The sequence below is a fragment of the Hippocampus zosterae genome, chromosome 4, assembly GCF_025434085.1.
Source record: "Hippocampus zosterae strain Florida chromosome 4, ASM2543408v3, whole genome shotgun sequence".
NCBI lineage: Eukaryota > Metazoa > Chordata > Actinopteri > Syngnathiformes > Syngnathidae > Hippocampus > Hippocampus zosterae.
Genome location: NC_067454.1, coordinates 26,017,937 through 26,040,017, shown reverse-complemented (window position 1 = coordinate 26,040,017; position 22,081 = coordinate 26,017,937). Strand labels below are relative to the sequence as shown.

At 45.5% G+C, this 22,081-nt stretch overlaps 1 protein-coding gene and 1 long non-coding RNA gene across 2 annotated transcripts; one reads left to right on the top strand and one right to left on the bottom strand.

The window, feature by feature from the left end:
* The first annotated feature begins 747 nt into the window (after positions 1-747).
* kiaa0895l lies at positions 748-14,750 on the top strand. The gene is made up of 7 exons (XM_052063958.1): positions 748-993; positions 4,635-5,394; positions 5,494-5,637; positions 8,168-8,300; positions 10,135-10,440; positions 14,047-14,144; positions 14,439-14,750. Exons 2-7 carry the CDS (start codon positions 4,666-4,668, stop codon positions 14,628-14,630), a joined length of 1,602 nt encoding a protein of 533 aa, XP_051919918.1. The 5' UTR covers positions 748-993; positions 4,635-4,665; the 3' UTR covers positions 14,631-14,750.
* Positions 14,751-14,881: 131 nt separating this feature from the next.
* Positions 14,882-16,074, bottom strand: LOC127599840 (uncharacterized). Its single transcript, XR_007962191.1, has 2 exons — positions 15,776-16,074; positions 14,882-15,037 (listed from the first exon to the last, which is right to left on the bottom strand). It is a non-coding gene; the product is annotated as an uncharacterized LOC127599840 (long non-coding RNA).
* Positions 16,075-22,081: the final 6,007 nt, after the last annotated feature.

The window sequence follows — 22,081 nt, the reverse complement described above, 5'->3', positions numbered from 1 at the left end:
ACTTAAGAAGATAATGCTTGATAGCATAGTACCTGAGTATAATTTTAAAAGAGATTTCCATTCCTTTATCAGTCAGAAGATATTTGTATGGAAGAGACCAGATGTTTTCCTCTTGTAAATTATTAACAAAACCAGACCTTCACACACAAGAGCTGCTCAAGACTCTTTCTTCCACTCTCACTGACATCACCCTCACCTAACTGCCTCCGCCCTCACACGCACCGATAATGATACGGATGCCAATACTTTGCGGGGCTGTTCAGACACAGCCTGAGCCTCGTGGTGGTTCGAGATTTCTCCATTATAGAGGGAGGTTTTCCTTGCCTCCGTTGCCGTGAGCTTGTTCAATTAGGGTGGGTTCAGTGCCTTGAACCTCTGTTGAGCTTTTGATGCCGTCTAAATAAATTTTGATTGCTGTAAATAGAATTGTTACTCTACTATTAATAATCGTGTCATTTAGAACACCTTAAAAGTATTGTTACAATAATCGTTTTAACAGTTAGGGGAAAAAACTGTTTTAACAATAAGAGTGAAAACACATCCAAAGATGATGCTGTTAAACATTTTTTTTCATTGAATAGGAAAACTCTATTATATGATTGCTCATCATCTGTGAACTAAATTGCTATTTTCAAACTATAGTGATGTTAAGCGTGATATTTATCGACACTTGAACCGGTATTCCTTTTTTTTTTTTTTTTTGAACCGGAATACAGTGGTCTTACGCTTCCGGGGTCAGACGTCATCACGCAGGGGCATGTGACGTCATATGTTCCAACGCCACCGCCGCTTCCTGGCCGGTCCAGGCTTGCGTCTCAGGCCCGATTCGCGCCGGACCGTTACTCGCCTTGTTTCTGCTCTCTCCTGCTCCCGAACCAGTCGGCTCCCCGTGGCCAAGAGTCTACGGTCGTCATGTGCAAGTGAACGGCGGGGAAGAATGGAAAACCTTTCACAGCGCTCTTTGGTTGGATGTAGTTTGTGGAGGAAATGATGGTGAGATCATTTGTTTGTAGGGTCTGAAGAATCAATATTGAACTGATTTTAAATGAGTTTGTATCGCATATTAAATTCAAAATATGTTTTTTTCCAATTAATTACGTGTATTATGTTTCTGGGAGTGATCAGATTTTTGCGGAATATTTTCTCTGGAGATTTTACTCGACAGCAGTGGTGGGATGGAACGAAGTACAAATACTTAGTTACTGTACCCAAGTAGATCTTTCATGTATCTATACATTACATGAGTATTTATTCATCAGACAACTTTTTCCTGTTACTTTCTACATTTGAAAACATAGACATGTTTTGATATGTTTAGATATGTTCGATTCATTACTTTGTCAAAGAAGTAAATATAGTCAGGTAACGGCAACGTTGGGTTGATCTATTGACTCATTAAGATTTTGCGGAGTTAGAGGATGGAAAAAAATACCTTCGGCAGCAGGAGGAATGTCAACCAATGAGTATTAACGACAAATTGAAAGAACATTTGAAGTTGCAAGATATTCCCCATCGCTGACCTATTTTAAGAGAATTGTGAGTGGCAGATGATGATTCTTGGCAAATGTGCTGTCTTTTGCCAGCCTAAAAATCACCACCTTCCGGCATTCACAATTAATGTCCCAACCGAAAAAGCACATAAATGTACCATAATTTTTTTCAGTTCTGACAATGAATTATTTTTATTTATTTATTTATTATTATAATTTTGATCATTATTTTTTTTCTTATTGAGTTTAAACCTTATTGAGTTTACAACCTTAGTAAAGCCAAAGGAACATGCTTGAACAAAAATCTAAATAAAAAAAACAAGACTGATAGTTTTTAAAATCCTCAGGAATCATTTGCCTGTGTTTAGAGTTAACTTGTTAATTCAGATGATTAAGTAAATAGCCCCTTAAGAGTATTTTTGAGATAGGAATTTTCATGAGCTGTATGCCAAAATGATTAATATTAAAACAATAAAAGATCTGGCTCCGGTTTCCTCCCACATTCCAAAAACATGCGTGACAGGCTGACTGAACACTCTAAATTGTCCCTAGGTGTGAGTGTGAGTGCGAATGGTTGTTCGTTTCTGTGTGCCCTGCGATTGGCTGGCAACCGATTCAGGGTGTCCCCCGCCTACTGCCCGAAGACAGCTGGGATAGGCTCCAGCACCCCCCGCGACCTTAGTGAGGATCCAGCAGCTCGGAAGATGAATTAATGGATGAATAAAAGATCTGAAATATTTCAGTTTGTTTGCAATAAATCTAAAATATATGAAAGTTTAATTTTTATCATTACGTTATGGAAAATAATGAACTTCATCACAATATACACCTTTTTTGAGAAGGATCTGTGTTTATATACACTATATTTACACCCACATACACACAAACACACCCACACACACAAAGACATACATACAGTATACACACACTGTATATATGGGCAGGCTGTGCAAACTGCTTGCTTTTTCATGCTTTCCACTTGATCACTTGGGTGCTACTTGTTCAACTGATTCAAGAAGTGTCTTGTATTGCCTTGTTTGTGATGACATATCATGCACAACAGTGTCCTCCCCCATGTCGCTCTGGAGATACCGCTAGGTGAGGAACTTCCCTTGTCAAAATAGCTTCCTCTTCGGAAGTCATGGATGCCCCTCAGCTGCGCATATAGCAATTTTTTTGGTCAGTTTGTTACAATTACTTTCTGTTTACTGCTTCTTCTTTTATTTATTGGTGGATTCTGTTTATTTCAACTTTCAAAGCAATGTTAGAAGGGGGACTCCGACTGGCAAAAGTCACAGACATTTCCGCCACGTCAGAAAAAATTTGCTCACAGCTCACAGGCGGTCCCAAATGGGCAGAGACCCCGGTACTGGTCCACATGGACTCCTGCTCTAAATTGTCCATAGGCGTGATTGTGAGTGGAAATGGTTTGTCTGTGTGCCCTGTGATTGGCTGGCAACCAGTTCATGGTATACCACGCCTACTGCCTGGGAGAGGCTCCAGCATGCCCGTGAGCCAAAGCGACTTGGATAATGGTTGATTGGATGGATGAATGGATCAACTTCCTCCATATTAGCCCTGAGCATTTGCATGACCTCTTAGTTAGTCATGAGTTTGTTACATTAGCACCGTGGAAATTTAATTCAGTTTGCATTGCTTGTTTGAAATTAATCTGTTTTGGGGAGCTGAACAATTTGTACTAACGTCGAATTCGTCTCATCTGCTGCGTGTGTGTAATATGGTCGTCTGTGCTGTGAATTCATGGTGTGTTCATGGGCATCATGGAAAAATATGATAGGTTAAAAAAAACAACTTTTTTTAATGACAAGACAAGTTTGCTGTAGTTCAAGTTGAGAAAGTGTTGGGGATGACACCGACTTCATCCTCTCATTAATAACTAGAGGTGTCAAATTATCGAGTTAATTTGCGAATAATTAATTACAGTCATATTTAGCACTTCTTTATTGCGTAATCTAAATTTTAATCGCTAACGTTGTGGTTTCTGTAGGTGGGTTGCCTTTTGATAATATCGTTTTTATGTTCTGGCTTCCTGTTTTCGAGTTGTTGAGGGTGGGGAAACAATGGTCAGTCACAGCCTGAAGTGGACATTGATTGGCTGCCATTATGTTGGGGCTTGTTTGGCCGAAGCTGATAGGCTCCAATTAGATTTGGCGGGCTGAGTAAGCAGCAGTGAGGAGTGGAGAGGTGAAAATGGAGGAGCATGTGAGGCTTCTTGGCACAATGAATACAAAATGTACATTCCAAAAATGCCCTGATGACACTATTGATAAAGGTAGTGTTGTGCCTTATTTGTAAGAAGGAGTTTGCTTACCACCAAAGCAGCTCAAATTTAGCCTCCCTGATCAATGCAAAGCACCCAGCCGTGAGTGCAGCCACAGCTAACGTTAGCACAGAAAGCGTTATAGCAATATAGTGAGCAAGCCATACATAGCGAAGCTCTTTGGCAAACTAAACTCCAAAACACCCCACATACGAGACATAGTTGCTGTGTCCTCTGTAGACTACTAGAGGTGATTGATGTTTATTTTAGCACTTTGTTTTTTATAGTGTTATTTCTGAAGTGCTAATTTACATCACCGGGATTTAAGGGTTTGTTTTATTTATTGTTTATTATGTGAAGTAAGTTAAGTGTTGAGTACTTGAATTGCTCAGAAAATTGTTCTTACTGTTTTTGATATGTTAACCTAAGCACTTTTTAAGGACCTGATCTATTTTATTTTTATTTTGTAATTCTATGGAGATTGACAAAAACAGACAAAACAGTGATGTTCCCCCTCGTGATGAAATGAAAGGTTGCAGGTAGGACTTTCACTACTCTCAAATACAGCAGAAAGTAAATGGCTAGGACTGCTTCTGTCCAAGTCTGCTGAAAAACAAAATACTTTATAATGCCACTTTTTTGATCTTTTGATCTGCCTCAATAATGTAATGAATATAAAATTAAAACGGGGGGTTTCTTCGTAATTTTTAGATTAGATTAAAATATAGATTAATTAGATCAATTAATTACAGTCCGTAATTAATTAATCTAACAAATTTTAATCACTTGACAGCACTATTAATATCTCCCACTTTCACACCAAAAATGCATGAATATGAATCTCAATGTTGTGTCTACCTTAGCCCAAGTGAGGCAAAGCTGGTGGCTGTGGTGATGGTGTTGGACTCCGGTGAAGTCTTCATGGATCATGTCAAGGATGAGCACTCTGAAGGCAGCAGGGACCTGTTGGAGCTGGACAAGTCCAAAGCCGTCAAAGCAGGCAGCAGTGCTAAAACGATGCTGAGACCTCAGGCTGGAAGGCAGAATGTTTCCAAGCAGGCGAAGGCGCCCACAAACGGGTTCCTGGCTCAGAATGACACTGACCAGGTGGCAGAGAGAAAGTTGGTCCCAAAAGTGGGTGCCAAGCCCAGGCCTCCTCTCCGTCGCCCTCTCAGCCTTGACATGACACCTCAGCGTCTGCAAAGATCTAAGGAGCAGATGACAGACAGGAAGCTTATGCAACCACCTTGGCGCAGCGGGTCAGCCGCCCCGTCGCTCCCTGCTCGCTGCCTGACTAGCCTTGGCCTGGCTTCCAGTGGCTGGATGCGACGCAGTGAGAGCACATGCTCAGTCAACCAATCCGCAGGCCTGCGAGCTAAAAAAGGGCAATTGCGACCTGCCACCTCTCTACCACACATCGCTAAAGGCACGGGAAGCAGCACAATGTCACCCTCCTCCAAGCCGTGTCTGCTTGTAGCTCTCAGGCCTCTGAACCTTGAGCAGGAGAAGCAAAAGTTCTTCCAGTCCGACTACAAGTATGAGCCCCAGTTTGAGTATGCCCAACCAGAGCCGAAGTCCGTGCTAGACAAGTACAGCGAGGGTTCTGGCCTCTTTCTTGAGCAGGTATGTAACAGTCTTCGAAAAAAAAAAAAGAACACTAACTAAAAATTGCTATCAGTCAATCATTACAGTTCACTTCGGGCTCTTTATTTGTGACTCCAGGCTGTTGGAATCATGGAGTGTGTGCTGAAGAAGTTTGGCTCCTATGAAACCTTTGAGGAGGTCACAGGTGGAACTGTGCTTCCTAAGAGTCAGGTGTGGTCCACTGTGAGGAAATATTTACAAAAGGAAGGCTGCGTGGGTGAGGTAAGTGCAAAGCTCCCTGACAGTACGTCGCAACCCTTTCCCAAGCACAAGATGAGCTGCCTTTTACAGAAATACTTCACATATGCATGCCATTTTCAAGAGTAAGAAAACATTTCATCTATTTAATGTGCTATCTTCATTATTATTCACATTATGTAATAACATTTAAAAATGAAAATAATAAAGTGGAACGCCATATTCGTTAAGCACATCACTAGATAACCTTCCGTGTATCAAATATGTCCTTCAAAAATACCTCACTTCAAAAAATGCTTGAGGCAATTTTTCTGCCTTGAGTACCTGCATATATGTATAGTTGGGTAAGAAGCCACCCTCAAAGTAAACCTTACCTTACCAAAGAATATATGAACATAAAATGCCTTGGTATGCTTTTATTTTGAAGTTGAAGTTAATATTAAAGCCATATACAAAATGGGGGCGGCCCGGTAGTCCAGTGGTTAGCACGTTGGTTTCACAGTGCGGAGGTACCGGGTTCGATTCCAGCTCCGGCCTCCCTGTGTGGAGTTTGCATGTTCTCCCCGGGCCTGCGTGGGTTTTCTCCGGGTGCTCTGGTTTCCTCCCACATTCCAAAAACATGCGTGGCAGGCTAATTGAACACTCTAAAGTGTCCCTAGGTGTGAGTGTGAGTGCGAATGGTTGTTCGTTTCTGTGTGCCCTGCGATTGGCTGGCAACCGATTCAGGGTGTCCCCCGCCTACTGCCCGAAGACAGCTGGGATAGGCTCCAGCACCCCCCGCGACCCTAGTGAGGAACAAGCGGCTCGGAAGATGAATATACAAAATGGTGGATGGGCTGACATATCGCTTCGGCCCGTTTCAATAATTGTCAGCTACAGAAATGACGAGAAAAATAATATGTATCTTCATTTTATATTTCCAGAGAGTTTGTGGCTCAGATGAATAATCTTGTATAAAAGGGTTCAGATGGCTCTTTAGTTGCCGACACTCATGTAATACAATACGTCCCTCATCACATCACAGGGGACTGACAAAGGACTTTGTGGACTGGTGCCAGCAGAATCTCCTCCAGATCAACCCTAGGAAAACTAAGGAGTTGGTTGTGGATTTCTGCAGGAAAAAGTCCTCACCAGCACCGATGAACATCCAGGGTATGGACATAGAGAGGGTTACCTCCTACAAGTACCTTGGTGTTCTTCTGAACGACAAACTGGACTGGTCTACAAACACGGACACCCTGATTAGGAAAGGACAGAGCCGACTCTTCCTACTCAGGAAACTGAGGTCTTTTGGGGTTCAGGGGTCACTCCTTAAGACGTTCTATAACTCGGCGGTGGCCTTGGCCATCCATTATGGCATTGTCTGCTGGTCAGGCAGCATCTCAGCCCGGGACAGAAAGAGACTCGAGCGACTGGTCAGGAAGGCCAGTTCTGTCCTGGGTTGCTCCCTTGACACTCTGGAGGAGGTGGGCAACAGAAGGATGCTAACTAAGCTAAAAGCTATGATGGCCAGTCCCTCCCACCCCCTCCAGCCCGCCCTGACAGCACTTGGTAGCTCCTTCAGCCAGAGACTGTTACACCCGCGCTGCAAGAAGGAGAGATACTGACGCTCGTTCCTACCGACTGCTGTCAGGCTGATGAATAAAAAATAACAATCATAATGATAATAATAATAATTAAATGATGTGAAGGAAAATTGTAAATAGTACTGCGATTTATCCATTTTGTGTTCATATTGCATTTAATTGAAAGATGTTTGTTGTTTTTTTCTCTTTCTTCTTTCTACATACATTCTTGCTGCTGGAGGCTGTAAATTTCCCCAGTGTGGGACGAATAAAGGATATCTTATCTTATCACTTGATGTATCGCTGCGCACCATGACAGTCTTGACCTGTTATGACGGAATCTAAACTTTCCTAATGCACGAAAACTGCAGTCAGTGGTCACCAAAATTTAGGTTGACATCTTTTCTTATGCTCACATCAACCTGTGAAGATATGTGAAGATATTTGACTCATCGCCCGAGAATTGTGTTTTCCTCTTCATAGAGGCGCACACAACAAAGCTTTTGTCACTTCATGAGAGAAACGCATTGTACATAAAATACAAAAAAACATGACATGTCTTGCCACGTTACACAATGCCACACTTTTGAAAAGCATACACCACAGCCAACTTTCTTTACTGGCTGAATTGATTTGTTTACAACTGCATTTAGCTGCCAACACAACCACTGTAGCTCACCACACTGATTGGCGAGGTGTAAGCATTTTTGGACAGAGGAGGAGTGCTGCTCCTCTTTTCTGCTTGAAGCAAAGTGAAGTCACTCCCTCCACGGACATAAGGCGAACCGTGATTATTTCACACTCTGTCTGAAGTAGTGAATTTGCAGATTACACACGCAAGGGAGGCTGGTCGTGTTTCTGTCATTCGTTACTGAAATGGGTGTCTGTAGGTACATGTGGATTGTGAAGAGCAACTTTTCATGATTTGTATGTCTGATTGCACTCTTGGAGGAGATCATAATGATGTGTGTGTGTTGTGTTGCCTTTAGGTTGTGGTACGTCTCTCCGACGAGTTACTTTCTCAGGCAGTCATGATGGTAGAGAGCTGTCGTCCCACTCTGACCATCAACCTGGCTGGAGCCCGTCAGCACTGGCTGGAGGGGATGCTGAGACATGAAATAGGTGAGCCTTCACAAGCGCTCTCCTGATTGGATGATGTTTCAAATGATGAATTTGATCCCAATCATTCTTTCTTCTTGTTCACGTCTTCTTCCAACTGACATTTTTTGCTAGATTTCAGTCCAAGGTAGGATTGAACTCATTGTGCGGCGTGCAAGTACGCCTTGCGTTCTTGAAAAACAACTGGAACCAAGATAGCACAAATAATTATTTATCGACTCTACATTCCTTGTATTACTCTGTAACTCGGTTGCATTGTTAAACAAACATTATACATTGAAAAATAATTGTTAGATTAAAAAAAATTATTGTAAAATAAAATCAGATGTTATCATTTACTATTATAAACAACGGAACAAAAGTAGCAAAAAAATTGGTACCGTTGAGGGCCACTATTTATTGCCAGATACAGAGAATTGGAACAGAGGTGATTGCTCTAAGACTGCAAGGGAAGCTTAGCTTTAAACTGTGTGGACGCCGAATGTCTTCAGCGCGGACGCTGGCCATCGAGTGTAGGTTGTCCCAATGCATTGAAACGAGACGAGTCATTGGATTAATGACGGTGGACGTTTATCGGCTGGCCCGGATGCTCAGCTTTTCTGCATGATGATTGGATGATCTGTCTGAGGTGGAATCTATTTTTGATTGACAGCGAAATGAGCCAATCACCGATCTTTTGGTGTAGACATCCATGGAGACTTCTTCTAATCATCTTAGCAACACTCTGTTTGTTGAAAACGACTAGCGACAAATTCATCTTTTATTTCTGGTGGGTTTTATTGTAGTTGCTTGTGTTCACAGACTGACTTATATCAGCACAGTTTCCGCGAGCATAATTCACGTACAAAATAAACGGACACATTTTATGATGTAGGCCGAAATTGAGGTTCCCCTCCTAGACAGACCAGCATCCGCCACTGAATTGGAACAGAACCAAATGTGTTCAAATGTGAAATGTACAGAATGTTTGCACAGTGTGAATAAAAGAAAGAAATTTTTCTTTTATATAAGACTAACTGGTTCGCCGCCCTCCGGGCGGCTCATCAGCTAGTTCCTGCGGAAGGCTGGTAAGGTGGGCCTTCGGCCCACAAAAGTGTTGTTGCTTGGTTCAACTTTTTGTTCATCTTCATTGCTTATCGCGAAATTAAAGAGATGTTTAGCTCTACTAAATAACTAACAATTTCATTGCAATGCTTGTGGGTAGACAACATTTTTTCGCTAAGATGCCCGCGCGATCGTAGTGAGCCACTGCCCGAGCGGCGCAGTGGCGGCGCGCAGGGGCTTGGTGAAGTAGGTACGTTTTGAAAAGGGACAGACGGAAGGACAGACCGCGTGCGGGACGACGCGCAATATATATATAGATAAGCCGAAAGGCGGGGGTTTTGATTTACCAGTTGATCTCCGTTCCTATCTTCACCTAAAGTCACGAGCTGATGGAATGGATATGAGTGGCGGAAATGAGTTTCCTCCAATGGGTGTCTGGGCTCTCCCCTACAGAGTCGTCACAGAATTGAGATGCTTTTCCTCTTCATTGAGAGGAGGCAGATGAGGTGGCTCGGGCATCTGCTTCGAGTGACTCCTATTACGTCTCCGCAGTGATTGTTCCAGGCATATCGCACCGGCAGATACTTTTGAGACGATATCATCTGGTTGGGTTGGGAACACCTTCCCCCAGAAGAGTTGGAAGAATTGGCTTGGGACAGAGAATTCATCTACCACTAGATGGCATCATATTTTTTTTGCGTGTAGCAAAACCGTTATTTGATGTGTGCTCATCTAATTGCAATTTGGTTTAAAATGTAACCTCATTCGGTTATCAATGTTTGTACCTCCTCAGGCACACATTATCTGCGAGGGGTCAACAACAGTTTTCAGCCATGGGCCACGGCAGAAGGCAGAAAGCAGTTTGGCCTCAAGCCAGCTAACCCCACTGAGGAGGGGCTGGCCAGCCTGCACAGTGTGTTGCTACGGAAGCAGCCATACCTGTGGCGTGCGGCTCTTCTTTATTATACAGTTTTCCATGCTGGGAGCATGAGCTTCAGCCAGCTTTTCAGTCACGTTGCACGCTTTGTACAGCATCCAGACGTCCGCTGGGAATACTGCCTGCGTGCAAAGAGAGGACAGACGGACACGTCGCAACCCGGTGAATCCACGCAAATGCGCGCACACGTGCAAACACACACACACACACACACACACACACACGTGCGCACACAAAAGGTCGCAGTGCAAACAAACTAGTTCCCTCTTTTACTCTGAAGTTGGAACATTTGTTTAAATAAAAAAATATGATTTGCAAATCAAGTTCAATCTATCCACTACAAAGATGAGATATTTGATGTTCAAATTGCTCAACTTTATTGTTTAATCATTAACTTAGAATTTAGGACCTTCCAAAGAGCTGTGGCAGGGTCATGTTTACCACTGTGTTATCACCTTTTCGTTTAACAATTTATAAACATTTGGGAACTTAGGACACTAACTGTTAAAGCTTTGCAGATGGTATTCTTTCCCATTCTTGCTCAATATACAGCTTCAACTGTTTACCAGTTCGCAGTCTCCGTATTTTGCTCTTCATAATATGGCACCCATTTTCAATGGGAGACAGGTCTGGACTGCAGGCAAGCATAGTACTCGTGTTCTTTAACTAAGAAGCCAAAAAGTGGTTCAAAATTGTCCATGAAAAAGACACTGCTTCGATGGCAGCATATGTTTCTCCAAAACCCACATATACCTTTCAGCGTTAATGGTGCCCTCACAGATGTGGAAGTTACCCATGCAGTCGGCGCTAAGACAGCCCCATACCATCACAGGTGATAGCTTTTGAACATTGCGTCCATAACAGTCCGGATGCCTATTTTCCTTTTTGGCCCGAAGGAAACAACGTCCACAATTTCTAAACACAATTTGAAATGTGGACTTGTCAGACCACAGAACATTTTTCCACTTTGCATTAGTCCATCTTAAATGAGCTCGGGCCCAGAGAAGTCAGCACCTTTTCTGGGTGTTTTTGTTAAATGACGTGCTGAGTCGAACTTACAGATGTAGTGCCAAACTGTCTTTACACACAGTGGGTTTCTGAAGTGTTCTTGAACCCACGTGATGATATGCTGTACACATTAATGTTGGTTTTACCGCCTGAGGGATCAAAGGTCACGGGGTTTCACTGTTGGTTTTTGGCCTCGACGCTTACATGCAGTCATTTCTCCAGAGTCTCTGAACGTTTGGATGATATATTGTTCATAAACTCTATTTTCTCACGCAGCTGTTCAAACAGAGGTGGACCTCGCCCCATCTTTGCTTGTGAATGACTGAGCAAGATCCTTTTATACCCAATCATGGCATGCACCTGTTCCAAGTTAGCCTGTTCATCGATGGAATGTTCCAAACCGGTGTTTGATGAGCATTCCTCAACTTTCTCAGTCTTTTTTCAACACATGTCCCAGTTTATTTGCAGGCATAAGACTCCATAAAGTTAAGGATTATTTGCTAAAAACGATAAGTTGTATCAGTGGGAACTTTAACTGTATTCCATTAAATATAGATTGAATATGATTTGCAAATCACTATTCTGTTTGTATTTATGTTTAACACAACGTTCCGTGAACAAGTGCCCGGTGTCCATTGGTTAGCGCGTCGACCCCACGGTGCAGAGGTACCATGTTCAATTCCAGCCCCGGCCTCCATGTGTGGAGTTTGCATGTTCTTCCTGGGCCTGCATGGGTTTTCTCCAGGTACTCTGGTTTCCTCCCACATTCCAAAAACATGCATGACAGGCTGATTGAACACTCAAAATTGTCTTGCAGTCTGAGTGTGAGTGTGGATGGTTGTTCGTCTGTGTGTGCCCGGCGATTGGCTGGCAACCGGTTCAGGGTGTCCCCCGCCTACTGCCCGAAGACAACTGGGATAGGCTCCAACACCCCCCCACCCCCCACCCCCGTGACCCTTGTGAGGATAAGCGGATCGGAAAATGGACGGTTGTGTGTGTGTGTGTGTGTAAACTATTGACTGACCTTTTTGCTCTGAAATTGCAGCCTTTCCGATTTAAAAATTCCATTCTACTCCATTGCAATGTCAATTTGAATTCTAGCAATTGTTCATCCCTCGTGTTCACACTGAAGAAATCAAAACATTACACACACTATCAAAATGTGTTCCCGTTTTTTTGCTCATATTGTGAACTGACTAATAAAGTAATGCTAAATTTGCTAATAAGTAAGAACTTTTCACCAGTCGTGGGTGCGCCAGTAAATATCATTGGTCCGTCATTCGTTATTCGCCAACGGCCGGCCTGCCAGTGAGTCCTCATCAATCCGTCATCATTTCAGGCCGGCCCAATCCATCAGTCCGTCACACCGTCATCACTATTTTAACCACTCTTCCACCATCGATAAATTAGAATTTGTCACCGCTATTTTAGGCGCATCATTAAAAACTTTTTACATGGTTAACGGCACAAAATTTCATTCATTTAGAAACAGTTCGGATCACTTTACACACACACACACACACACACACACACACACACACACACACACAAACACACAAAATATATTATGGTTCCGGAAGAATCCGGAACAGAACCGGATCCCACAAATGCAGACTGAGATAGGATTGAGTCCAAAAATAGTTTTATTAAAAAATAAAACGCAACACGGACAAAGTACAACGTAAAATGCCAGTGACCAGGAACCAGTGTCAGAACGAGATGAACTTGCCACGGTAGCAATAACACAAAATCTCTTGTTGCGAAAAGGACAAGGAAAAACCAATTACAGAAAAGCACAAAGATTCACCAAAAGGAGCAAAAATGATCAGAAAAGGGACTTACCAAATACGAGCCAATGAGCGAGAATGTGGAAGTATAAGAAAAATCAAGCACTTGGTTTGAGTCGTGAGCAAGGCAGACTTAGCCGACAACAGGCGACAGCTTGGCCGTCATTTTAACTGGCGAGATCTGATGACATGGTGAGACACAGGTGTGAATCTGGAAGAGAAGCCTTCCGATCTGACCTGCTGGAGACAAACAGAACAAAACCAAGACAATTACGGCTTCTCCTCATCAAACTACCCCTTGTTGCTGGAGTAGCCTCACATGTTCCCCTTGAGGAAGAGAAGCCTCTGGAAGTTGGCACTGGACAGTACAGCCCTCCTCAGCCTGAGGATTTTGCCAGCTGTGGAGAACATCCTCACCACGTCAACCACAGGTCTATCCATGCCTCCCTGCTCTCCTTGGGGTAGAGGGCCCAAGAGACTGCTTCCCGCTCGGGCCTCCAGTCCTTGACGCTGGTCCTCAGGCACCACCGAAGCCGAGAGCTCTCGACAACCTTTAATGAAGGCTATGACACATATGACGTAGCGCAGTCGCACAGAGATTTCTCTCGTGTGGACGATGTGCTGCAACACAATTTGCCAAAAGTCGTTTTTGATTTTCAGGGGAGTGACGCTTCGAGTAGTGGCTTGAAATCGCTTCTGTCTGCACTTCGTCAGAGTCCGCAGTGACACACTGACGGTCTTTCCATCTGTACTGATGCGCTGCCCATCACTGGCAAATACAGTCATCAAGTGTTTGCACTTTCCACTACTGGTTGCAGCGTATAAGGCGTAATCACTATCTTTACATAGATACACCAAATATGGAAAAAAAATGTATTTATTCAGCTCAAATCAAGTTAGCCCGTCAATAATTTGTAGCTCTTCTAAGGCCTTGATCTTAATGTAGCCTGGATGCCGTGTGTTGCTTTTGCAGGCTGCTTCAGTAAAGACCAGGTTTATTTGGACGGGATCCTGCGGATACTTCGGCATCGAAAGAATATTGACTTCAAGATGCTGACTTCCCTAGGAAAGGTCTGTGTCAGTACCTTGACGCATTGCGCATGTTACAATTTCACTTGTCATTTCTCTTGGAAATCTCTCTCTCCCTCACACAGAAACCCCTTTTTAAAATGTTTTAATTGCTTTACCTTGCTAATGAGACAGGCATGAAAACAGGGGGGGGGGGGGGAGTGTATTGGCCCGGCAAACTTTTCAAGTCAAATTGATGCTCCGATAGCTTTAAATATATATATATATATATATTTTTTTTTGGGGGGGGGGGCGTGATCATGCAAATATGTTCTTTGTTGGCTTGGTTGCGTCTAGGTGTCCTATGAAGATGTGGAGAAACTGCGGAACTTGGCAGTGATCAACAACGCCAGGATCCCACATTTCATGCAAGACCAGGAGCGGTACCTTCAACATCTGGATCACATCGTCGCAGTGAACAAAGTGGATGATTCAACATTGCAGCAACTGCTTCCCGCACCACCTGAAGATGGGGGAGGAGGCGCTTGAGGTCTTGACGGTCATTGCGGGTGCCTGACGAGCACTTAAGCGATTCCATTTTACCAGAGCTCTGAGCATGTTTTTTAAAACTTGATTGATACAAGTAAAAAGGGATGTACGCACTAGCAACTCTTGCTACACTCACTTTTGTTCATTGCATCTCCACCAGACAGACATTTGCTTTAAACATTATTTTATACACATACAGTATATGTATATATTGTTTTGTTCTTTGCCTGACAGCATTTTTAATCATGGAAAATGATAGCAATTTAAAATCCTAGCAGGTCATGAATCTTTGAAATCAAGTACCAGTGGCCTCAAGAAGGATTTACTTACAGTATCAATATTCTTTAGATGATTGTTTGTCTTCAGGTTTTTTTTTGTATTCTTATCAAAAAGCTGATAACTTTTTGCTGATAACCACTCTGTGGCATGAGTTCGACACTGTAGGACACCTGGAGATGTGAGGATTTGTGTCATTTTTACAAAGTGAGATCAACAACAAAGGAAGAAAAACGCCCTGAAAGAGATTACCCATCCTCAACCACTTATCTGGCATCGGCTCGCAGGGACAATGGCTAAAACAGGAAACCCCCGATTTCCCGAATCACTTCATCTAGCTCTTCCAGGTGGAAGCCAGAGGCATTCCCAGGAGACATAGCTTCTCCATTTTGTCCTGGGTCATCCCTATGGGCTCCCAGTGGGACGAACGTGGGACGAAATAGCGAAACCAAAGGGGTGTCCAGCAGGCATCGTGATCCGATGCCAGAGCCACCTCATCTAGCTCCTCTTGACGCAGAGGAGCGGCGGCTCTACCCTGAGCCCCTACCTGGTGGCTGAGCGTCTGACCCTAAGAGGAGAGTTTTTAAGTCCGGATATCCTGCCGAGGAAACTCATTTCAGCCGCTTATATACCTTTACGTCACGATCCACGACCTCCACCAGGCGAGGGTAAGAACGTAGATCTTGGCCTTTCGCTTTCGTAATGAAAGGCTGTCTGTTGTGAGCTCTCCATTTCTTCTGTGCTGAGGGTCAGCATCCATGACTGGAAGCTCCAGTGGAGAGCCCTCTCCTGGGCCCTCTTGGGTCGACTTGCTCTTCAAGTACAACACCGTCCCAATAGCTCCACTGCCATGGGGAGGATGTTCTCACAGCCAGTGACATCCTTAGGCCGAAGAGGGCCGCCCTGAGCAGCACCAACTTCCAGAAGCTGGTGTTCCCTAAGGGAAAAGGCAACACGTCATTGTTGGGGTAACCTCAGTTTTGGGAAAGAGGAGCAGGAATATTCTATATATATATATATGTAAGCTTTTGTTAAATTGTTAATTATTATCATTTTATATTCATGCATTATATTCTTTTATGTTAGTTACCTTAATTATACTCTGTTTAATAAGTCCTGGGCGGCCCGGTAGTCCAGTGGTTAGCACGTGGGCTTCACAGTGCAGAGGTACCGGGTTCGATTCCAGCTCCGGCCTCCCTGTGTGGAGTTTGCATGTTCTCCCCGGGCCTGCGTGGGTTTTCTCCGGGTGCTCCGGTTTCCTCCCACATTCCAAAAACGTGCGTGGCAGGCTGATTGAACACTCTAAATTGTCCCTAGGTGTGAGTGTGAGCGCGGATGGTTGTTCGTCTCTGTGTGCCCTGTGATTGGCTGGCAACCGATTCAGGGTGTCCCCCGCCTACTGCCCGGAGACAGCTGGGATAGGCTCCAGCACCCCCCGCGACCCTCGTGAGGATCAAGCGGTACGGAAAATGAATGAATGAATGAATAATAAGTCCTGAAATATTCTTGCGTTGCTTACATGTGATTGGAGAAGAAAAACAGGAAGGCGGGTCGTTACCGGAAGGGGGAGTGTTGGTTGGAGCGTTAGCGGGGAGCGGTGAAAAAAGAGAAAAAATAAAAAGAGAAAGAGCTGTGTTAAACGAAGTCGTCCTCTCCTTTTCCATTCTAAACATAGAGCAATCCATTTAAAACCTGCGAACCCCTCAACTTACATTGGTGGCAGCGGTGTTGGTATGTTTTGTGTGGCTCTTTGACTCTTTTTATGCTGCGATTTTTCGTGCTAATTGTCATACTGCTAGCCACATGGATTTTGCGCTCTAACGGATGGCTGCTGCTAATCGCTAATTTGGATGAGATTTTGAGGCTTCCTGCAATTTGTCTTTTTTCCTACCTTCTTCTTGGCCATTGTTTCCATCATTATTCACAGTTTTGAGCTCGCTATGTCCAATACTGAGGCTTCCGTTAGTCAACCCCCTGTAGTGGCTCATTCCACTGCTGCTTCTGTGGTTGCTGCGAATATTACTCAGCTAGACCGCCTCAACATTGATTTACCACCAGCTTTTAAAGGTGATGGGACTGTGTCTTTTACTAGCTGGTCTCTGCGTTTTGAGGTGTCGATGCAAGCCATGTATGACCGACCAACCGCTGAAATGTCATCTGTACTGGCTTCAGTTTTACCGACCAAATTAGCTGAGGCTGCATTTCTGTACTGGGATAGCCTTTCCCCCGCAGTCAAGGAGGACTACGGGGCTGTCAAGAAGAGGCTCCAGGATGTTTTTGGTCCTAACCTGTCCCTGCCATTTTTCCAAACCCATATAAATGCCCGCCCCCGCAAGCCTAGTGAGAGCTTGGAAGTGTACAGTGCTGACGTCACCCGCCTCGTTATGGAAGCCTTCCCTGACTACGGCCGCGTAGCACAGGAAGGGGAGAAATTTCGCCTCTTCGTGGCTGGATTGGATCCTGCCCTGCAAGCAAAGATCCACGAGATGGGAGCGGGTGACCTTGACGAGGCCCTCGTTGTTGCTGGGCGCTGTGAGAGAGCACGTGCGGCACTGAACCTTCATGCTTCATACCCACCTATGCGGACTGTGGACCAGGTGTCAGTGACATGTTCTGATACTGCTTCTATTAAGCTTCTAGAAGCAATTGAACAACTGACAGTTAAAGTGAGTGGCCTGCAGAGTGACGTCCACCAGCTACAGGAGAGGGACACCTACCGCGGCCAGCGCTTTGACCACTGGGCCAACGATCTTCTGCGTCTGGTGATCCACTCGGTGGTGCACGCCGCCGTTCTCCATCCGACCATGGTGGTCCACACCAGTCCAGAAACTGCTACTCACCTGACAGGGGCTACGGTCGAAGTCCTGAGTTCTATCGCAGGCACCGTCCAGACTCTCCTGAGTTCCGGCGCAGCAGACATGACTGGATCTCTGATGATGTACGGCATCGCCGCCATTCTCCACGCAGACCTGACTGGGACTCCTCTGTGCATGAACGCCAGCAACGGCATTCCCCAAGCAGACGCAACTGGGACTCTCAGGGGGATGCCAGGCGCAATCATTCTGCGGATAGTACATCGCAAGGTGACTGCGGTGACTACCAGTCCGAGTCCGATCGGCCATACAGGAAACACTACAGCTCGCCGTCTCGGAGGGAGAGGGATGGAGACCTATCAGCCAGACGCAGTGTTCACTTCCAGTCTCCTGAGAGGCGAGTGCCATCCGGCACTTCCCGATCAACGATAAACGCAACAGGGAAACACCCACTAGCTGATGTTGAGGGGCAGACCTCAGCTTGTGAAATTGCGCCCCCTGCCGACAACCTGGAACCTGACAATCAAGACAATAAGAAGTACATTCACTCTGAAACTGTGTCCACCAACATCCTTTCCATTGTGGAAGGAATTGAAGTAGCTGCTCTCCTCGACACTGGGTCCACCATTTCTATCATCAGTGAGGATTTCAGAGTATCACATCCAGCACTGAAGAAGCGCCCAATGAAGACATCCTTCACTTTGGCTCGCTCTGTCAATGGTCAATGCTTGGACACACTGGGGACTTTGTCATTAGGCATCCGCTTAGAAAGGGAACTGTTGCAGCACGACTTTCAGGTCATCAGAGGAGCTCATCATTCCGTGATCGTAGGATGGGACTTCCTGAATCAGCACCATGCCCTACTAGATGTCAGCAAAGGCCAGCTGATACTCTGGGACATGAATCTCCCTCTACTCCCTAAGAACCACGAAGTAGCTGCCTGCTGCAACGTCTCCGTGATGTCACGTGCCTGTATTCCTGCTCGGAGTGAAACCATCATCACCGCATGTGTCGCGGGTGCTACGGCCGCATCTCCAGTACCAACCGACTATGTTGGAGTCCTAATGCCCAACCCTTCGTCTGAAGTTGTCGTGGCCCATAATCTCAGCGAAGTACAGAATGGAATGACTGTTGTTCGTGTTCTAAACACGACCGAAGAACACATCGAGCTGCATGTCGGTCAACACCTTGGTGAGTTTCACTCCATCTCATCTATTGACACTGTAGCTGTAGAAGAGTCACGCTGTGCTGCTTCGCATGTTTCTGATATGACTGCTCCTCCTGTTCTACTGTTCTACTTCTTACTTTCATAACTTTGCTGCTGTGAATTGGGAATTTCTCCATTGTGAGACTAATAAAGGTTTTTCTTCTTCTTCTTCTGTTGAGATAGATGAAACCTGTCTGTCTCCAACCCAAGCTCAGTCACTGAAAGCCTTACTGTCTAAGTACTCCGTCGTGTTCAGCAAACACCAAGACGACCAAGGTAGAACAGGTATCATTAAGCATCGCATTCGCACAGGTGATGCATCACCAATAAAGCAGAGAGCGTACCGGTTGACACCAGACCAGCGACAGGAAATCCAGCACCAAGTCGACAAGCTTCTGAAAGCAGACGTCATCGAAGAGAGCTACAGTCCTTGGGCCGCGCCTGTCGTTCTTGTCCGCAAGAAGAATGGATCTTGGCGTTTCTGTTTAGATTATAGAAAACTTAACGCTGTAACCATCAAAGATTCACATCCTCTGCCAAGAGTGGACGATGCCTTGGATGCGCTCTCAGGTTCCGCTTGGTTTTCCACCATGGACCTCCAGCACGGATACTGGCAGGTGGAAATGAAAGAGGAGGATCGCGAGAAGACCACTTTCACGACAGGGAGTGGACTCTATCACTTCAAAGTGATGCCAATGGGATTGACCAACGCCCCAGTGACGTTTCAAAGGCTGATGGAGATGGTTCTCCGTGGCCTCCCATGGCAGACATGCCTCGTCTATTTGGTTGATGTCTTGATTTTTAGCCAATCCTTTGAAGAACATCTCCAGCACTTGGAGGAAGTCTTCTGCAGATTCCAGTGTAGCGGATTGAAGTTAAATCCTGCCAAATGCTACCTTGCCAAGGACAATGTACTCTTCCTTGGGCACATCGTCTCAAAGGACGGTGTAAAGCCGGACCCCAAGAACGTCCTAAGTGTGAAAGATTGGCCCACTCCTCACACTCCAACTGAAGTGAGAGCCTTTCTCGGACTTTGTTCCTATTACAGAAAGTTCATTAAGAATTTTGCACATCATGCAGTACCGTTGCATGGACTGACAGAGAAGAATACACCATTCCTGTGGACACTAGCTTGTGAAGAAGCATTCGCTTATTTGAAACAAGCTCTATCACGTCCTCCTGTAATGGCCTTCCCAAACTTCGCCCAGCCGTCTCAACTATACACAGATGCCTCCTGCTCTGCCATTGGGGCAGTGTTAGCTCAGAAGCGTGAGGCGAGGGAAGTGGTCGTTGCCTATGCCAGCCATGTCCTCACCAAAGCAGAGAGGAAATGGTCGACATATGACAGAGAGCTGTGGGCGATCGTCTGGTCTGTCAGACATTTTCGGCATTATCTCTACAAGCAACCTTTTGTCATCATTACAGACCACAAACCCCTCTTGGGCCTGAGAAGAATCCCCATCGACAGCGACAGGACTGGTCGGCGTGCACGTTGGGCCCTGGAATTAGATCCATTTGAGTGGACTGTGATCCACCGAGAAGGATATCGGCATCAGAATGCAGACTCATTGTCGAGGCGCCCAGAGGTAACAAGTCCGCCTGCCACCACTGGAAACCCTTCTGTCGTCCCGCTACCTTTTCATGTCGTCACAAAACCCAGCTATGTGTGCACCGCCGATCTTCAGCCGGAACCAGAACCAATAACCCATCAGCCGGTTCCAAACCAGTCCGAAGGATGCCCCTGATCGACTTTCCAGCTTTCCACCAGTGGATTGGAGCTGCAGGAGAAGCAACAGCAGGACCCAATCCTGGCGCAGGTCATCAGATGGAAGACCAAAGGCTACAAACCCCCACTCTGGAGGATGAAAAACAGACCCGCTGCAGAGAAGTCACTCTGGCGTGAATACAGAAGGCTCACTTTTCACAATGAGCTGCTCTGTAGGAAAGTTCATAACCGAACATCCAAGTCAGCAGTCTATCACGTTATCATACCTCAAGAGTTGCAGGAAAACGTCTTCAAGCTGCTCCATGGTAATCTGGTGGCAGGCCATTTGTCAGCGGAGAAGGTTCTGCAACGTGCTCAGGTATTGTGCTACTGGCCATTCATGTCTCGGGATATTTATCAGTGGTGCAAGAAGTGTGTGCCGTGTGATGCTCGACGCAATCCTGTCTCACATCAGAGAGCACCCATGAAGACAGTGATGGCAACCTCACCATTCCAGAAAGTGGCAGCTGACATCTTGGAATTGCCAGTCACCAGCCATGGCAACCGGTATTTGCTGGTGGTTCAAGATTATTTTTCTAAATATGTCAACCTCTACGCCATTCCAGATCAAAGGTCAACAACTGTGGCCAGATGCATTTTTGAGAACTTCATCAGAGAGCATGGAATCCCAGAGAGTCTTCACACGGACCAAGGACGGCAGTTCGAGTCGGACCTAGTCAAACATCTTTGTGGTCTACTCGGAGTGAAGAAGACAAGGACCAGCCCATATCATCCACAATGTGACGGTATGGTGGAACGATTTAACCGGACACTCATCGACCAATTAGCTAAGACTCTTCTCCAGCAGTCTGGAGAGTGGGACGACTGCCTCAATCAGGTGGCCTTGGCGTATAACACCAGCCCTCACTCCTCTACGGGATACACCCCCTTTTTCCTGACCCATGGTCGAGAGGCACGGATGCCTGTTAATGCCCTGTTCCCGCCTGATGTGCCGTTTCCAAACTCCACGCCCGGCACTTCAGCTGACTATGCAGTACAACTGACCCGAAAGCTGCAATCTGCCTTCAGGTCTGCTACTGTGAACAGCGATCAAGCTCACATGCGACAGAAACATCACTATGACCGAATTGTCCTTCACACTCCTTACACCCCAGGGGATTATGTGTGGTTGAGTGACCCAACAACTTCACATCAAAAGCTGTCTCCACACTGCAAGGGACCTTTTGTGGTTCTGGAGTGTCTGGGATCGACTGAAGAGGAATCTGGCGTGACGTACAAGATCAAGTATCTGTTGGATCCACCTGATAAAGTCCAAACAGTCCACTACAACTGATGGCGTCCTTATTACCCTGATGTAAAGACCGTACCTTTGGGTACTCCATCAGCACCTGTGGGTCACACACCTCATCCACCCCTGGCCCTATCAGCG

What these genes read in the sequence shown, in the direction of transcription:
- kiaa0895l (XM_052063958.1), top strand. Translation starts at nt 4,666, where the DNA reads ATGGTGTTGGACTCCGGTGAAGTCTTCATGGATCATGTCAAGGATGAG. An exon ending in GACGGACACGTCGCAACCCG is followed by an intron (nt 10,441 to 14,046) that starts GTGAATCCACGC and finishes TTGCTTTTGCAG; the next exon opens with GCTGCTTCAGTAAAGACCAG. An exon ending in TGCTGACTTCCCTAGGAAAG is followed by an intron (nt 14,145 to 14,438) that starts GTCTGTGTCAGT and finishes GGTTGCGTCTAG; the next exon opens with GTGTCCTATGAAGATGTGGA.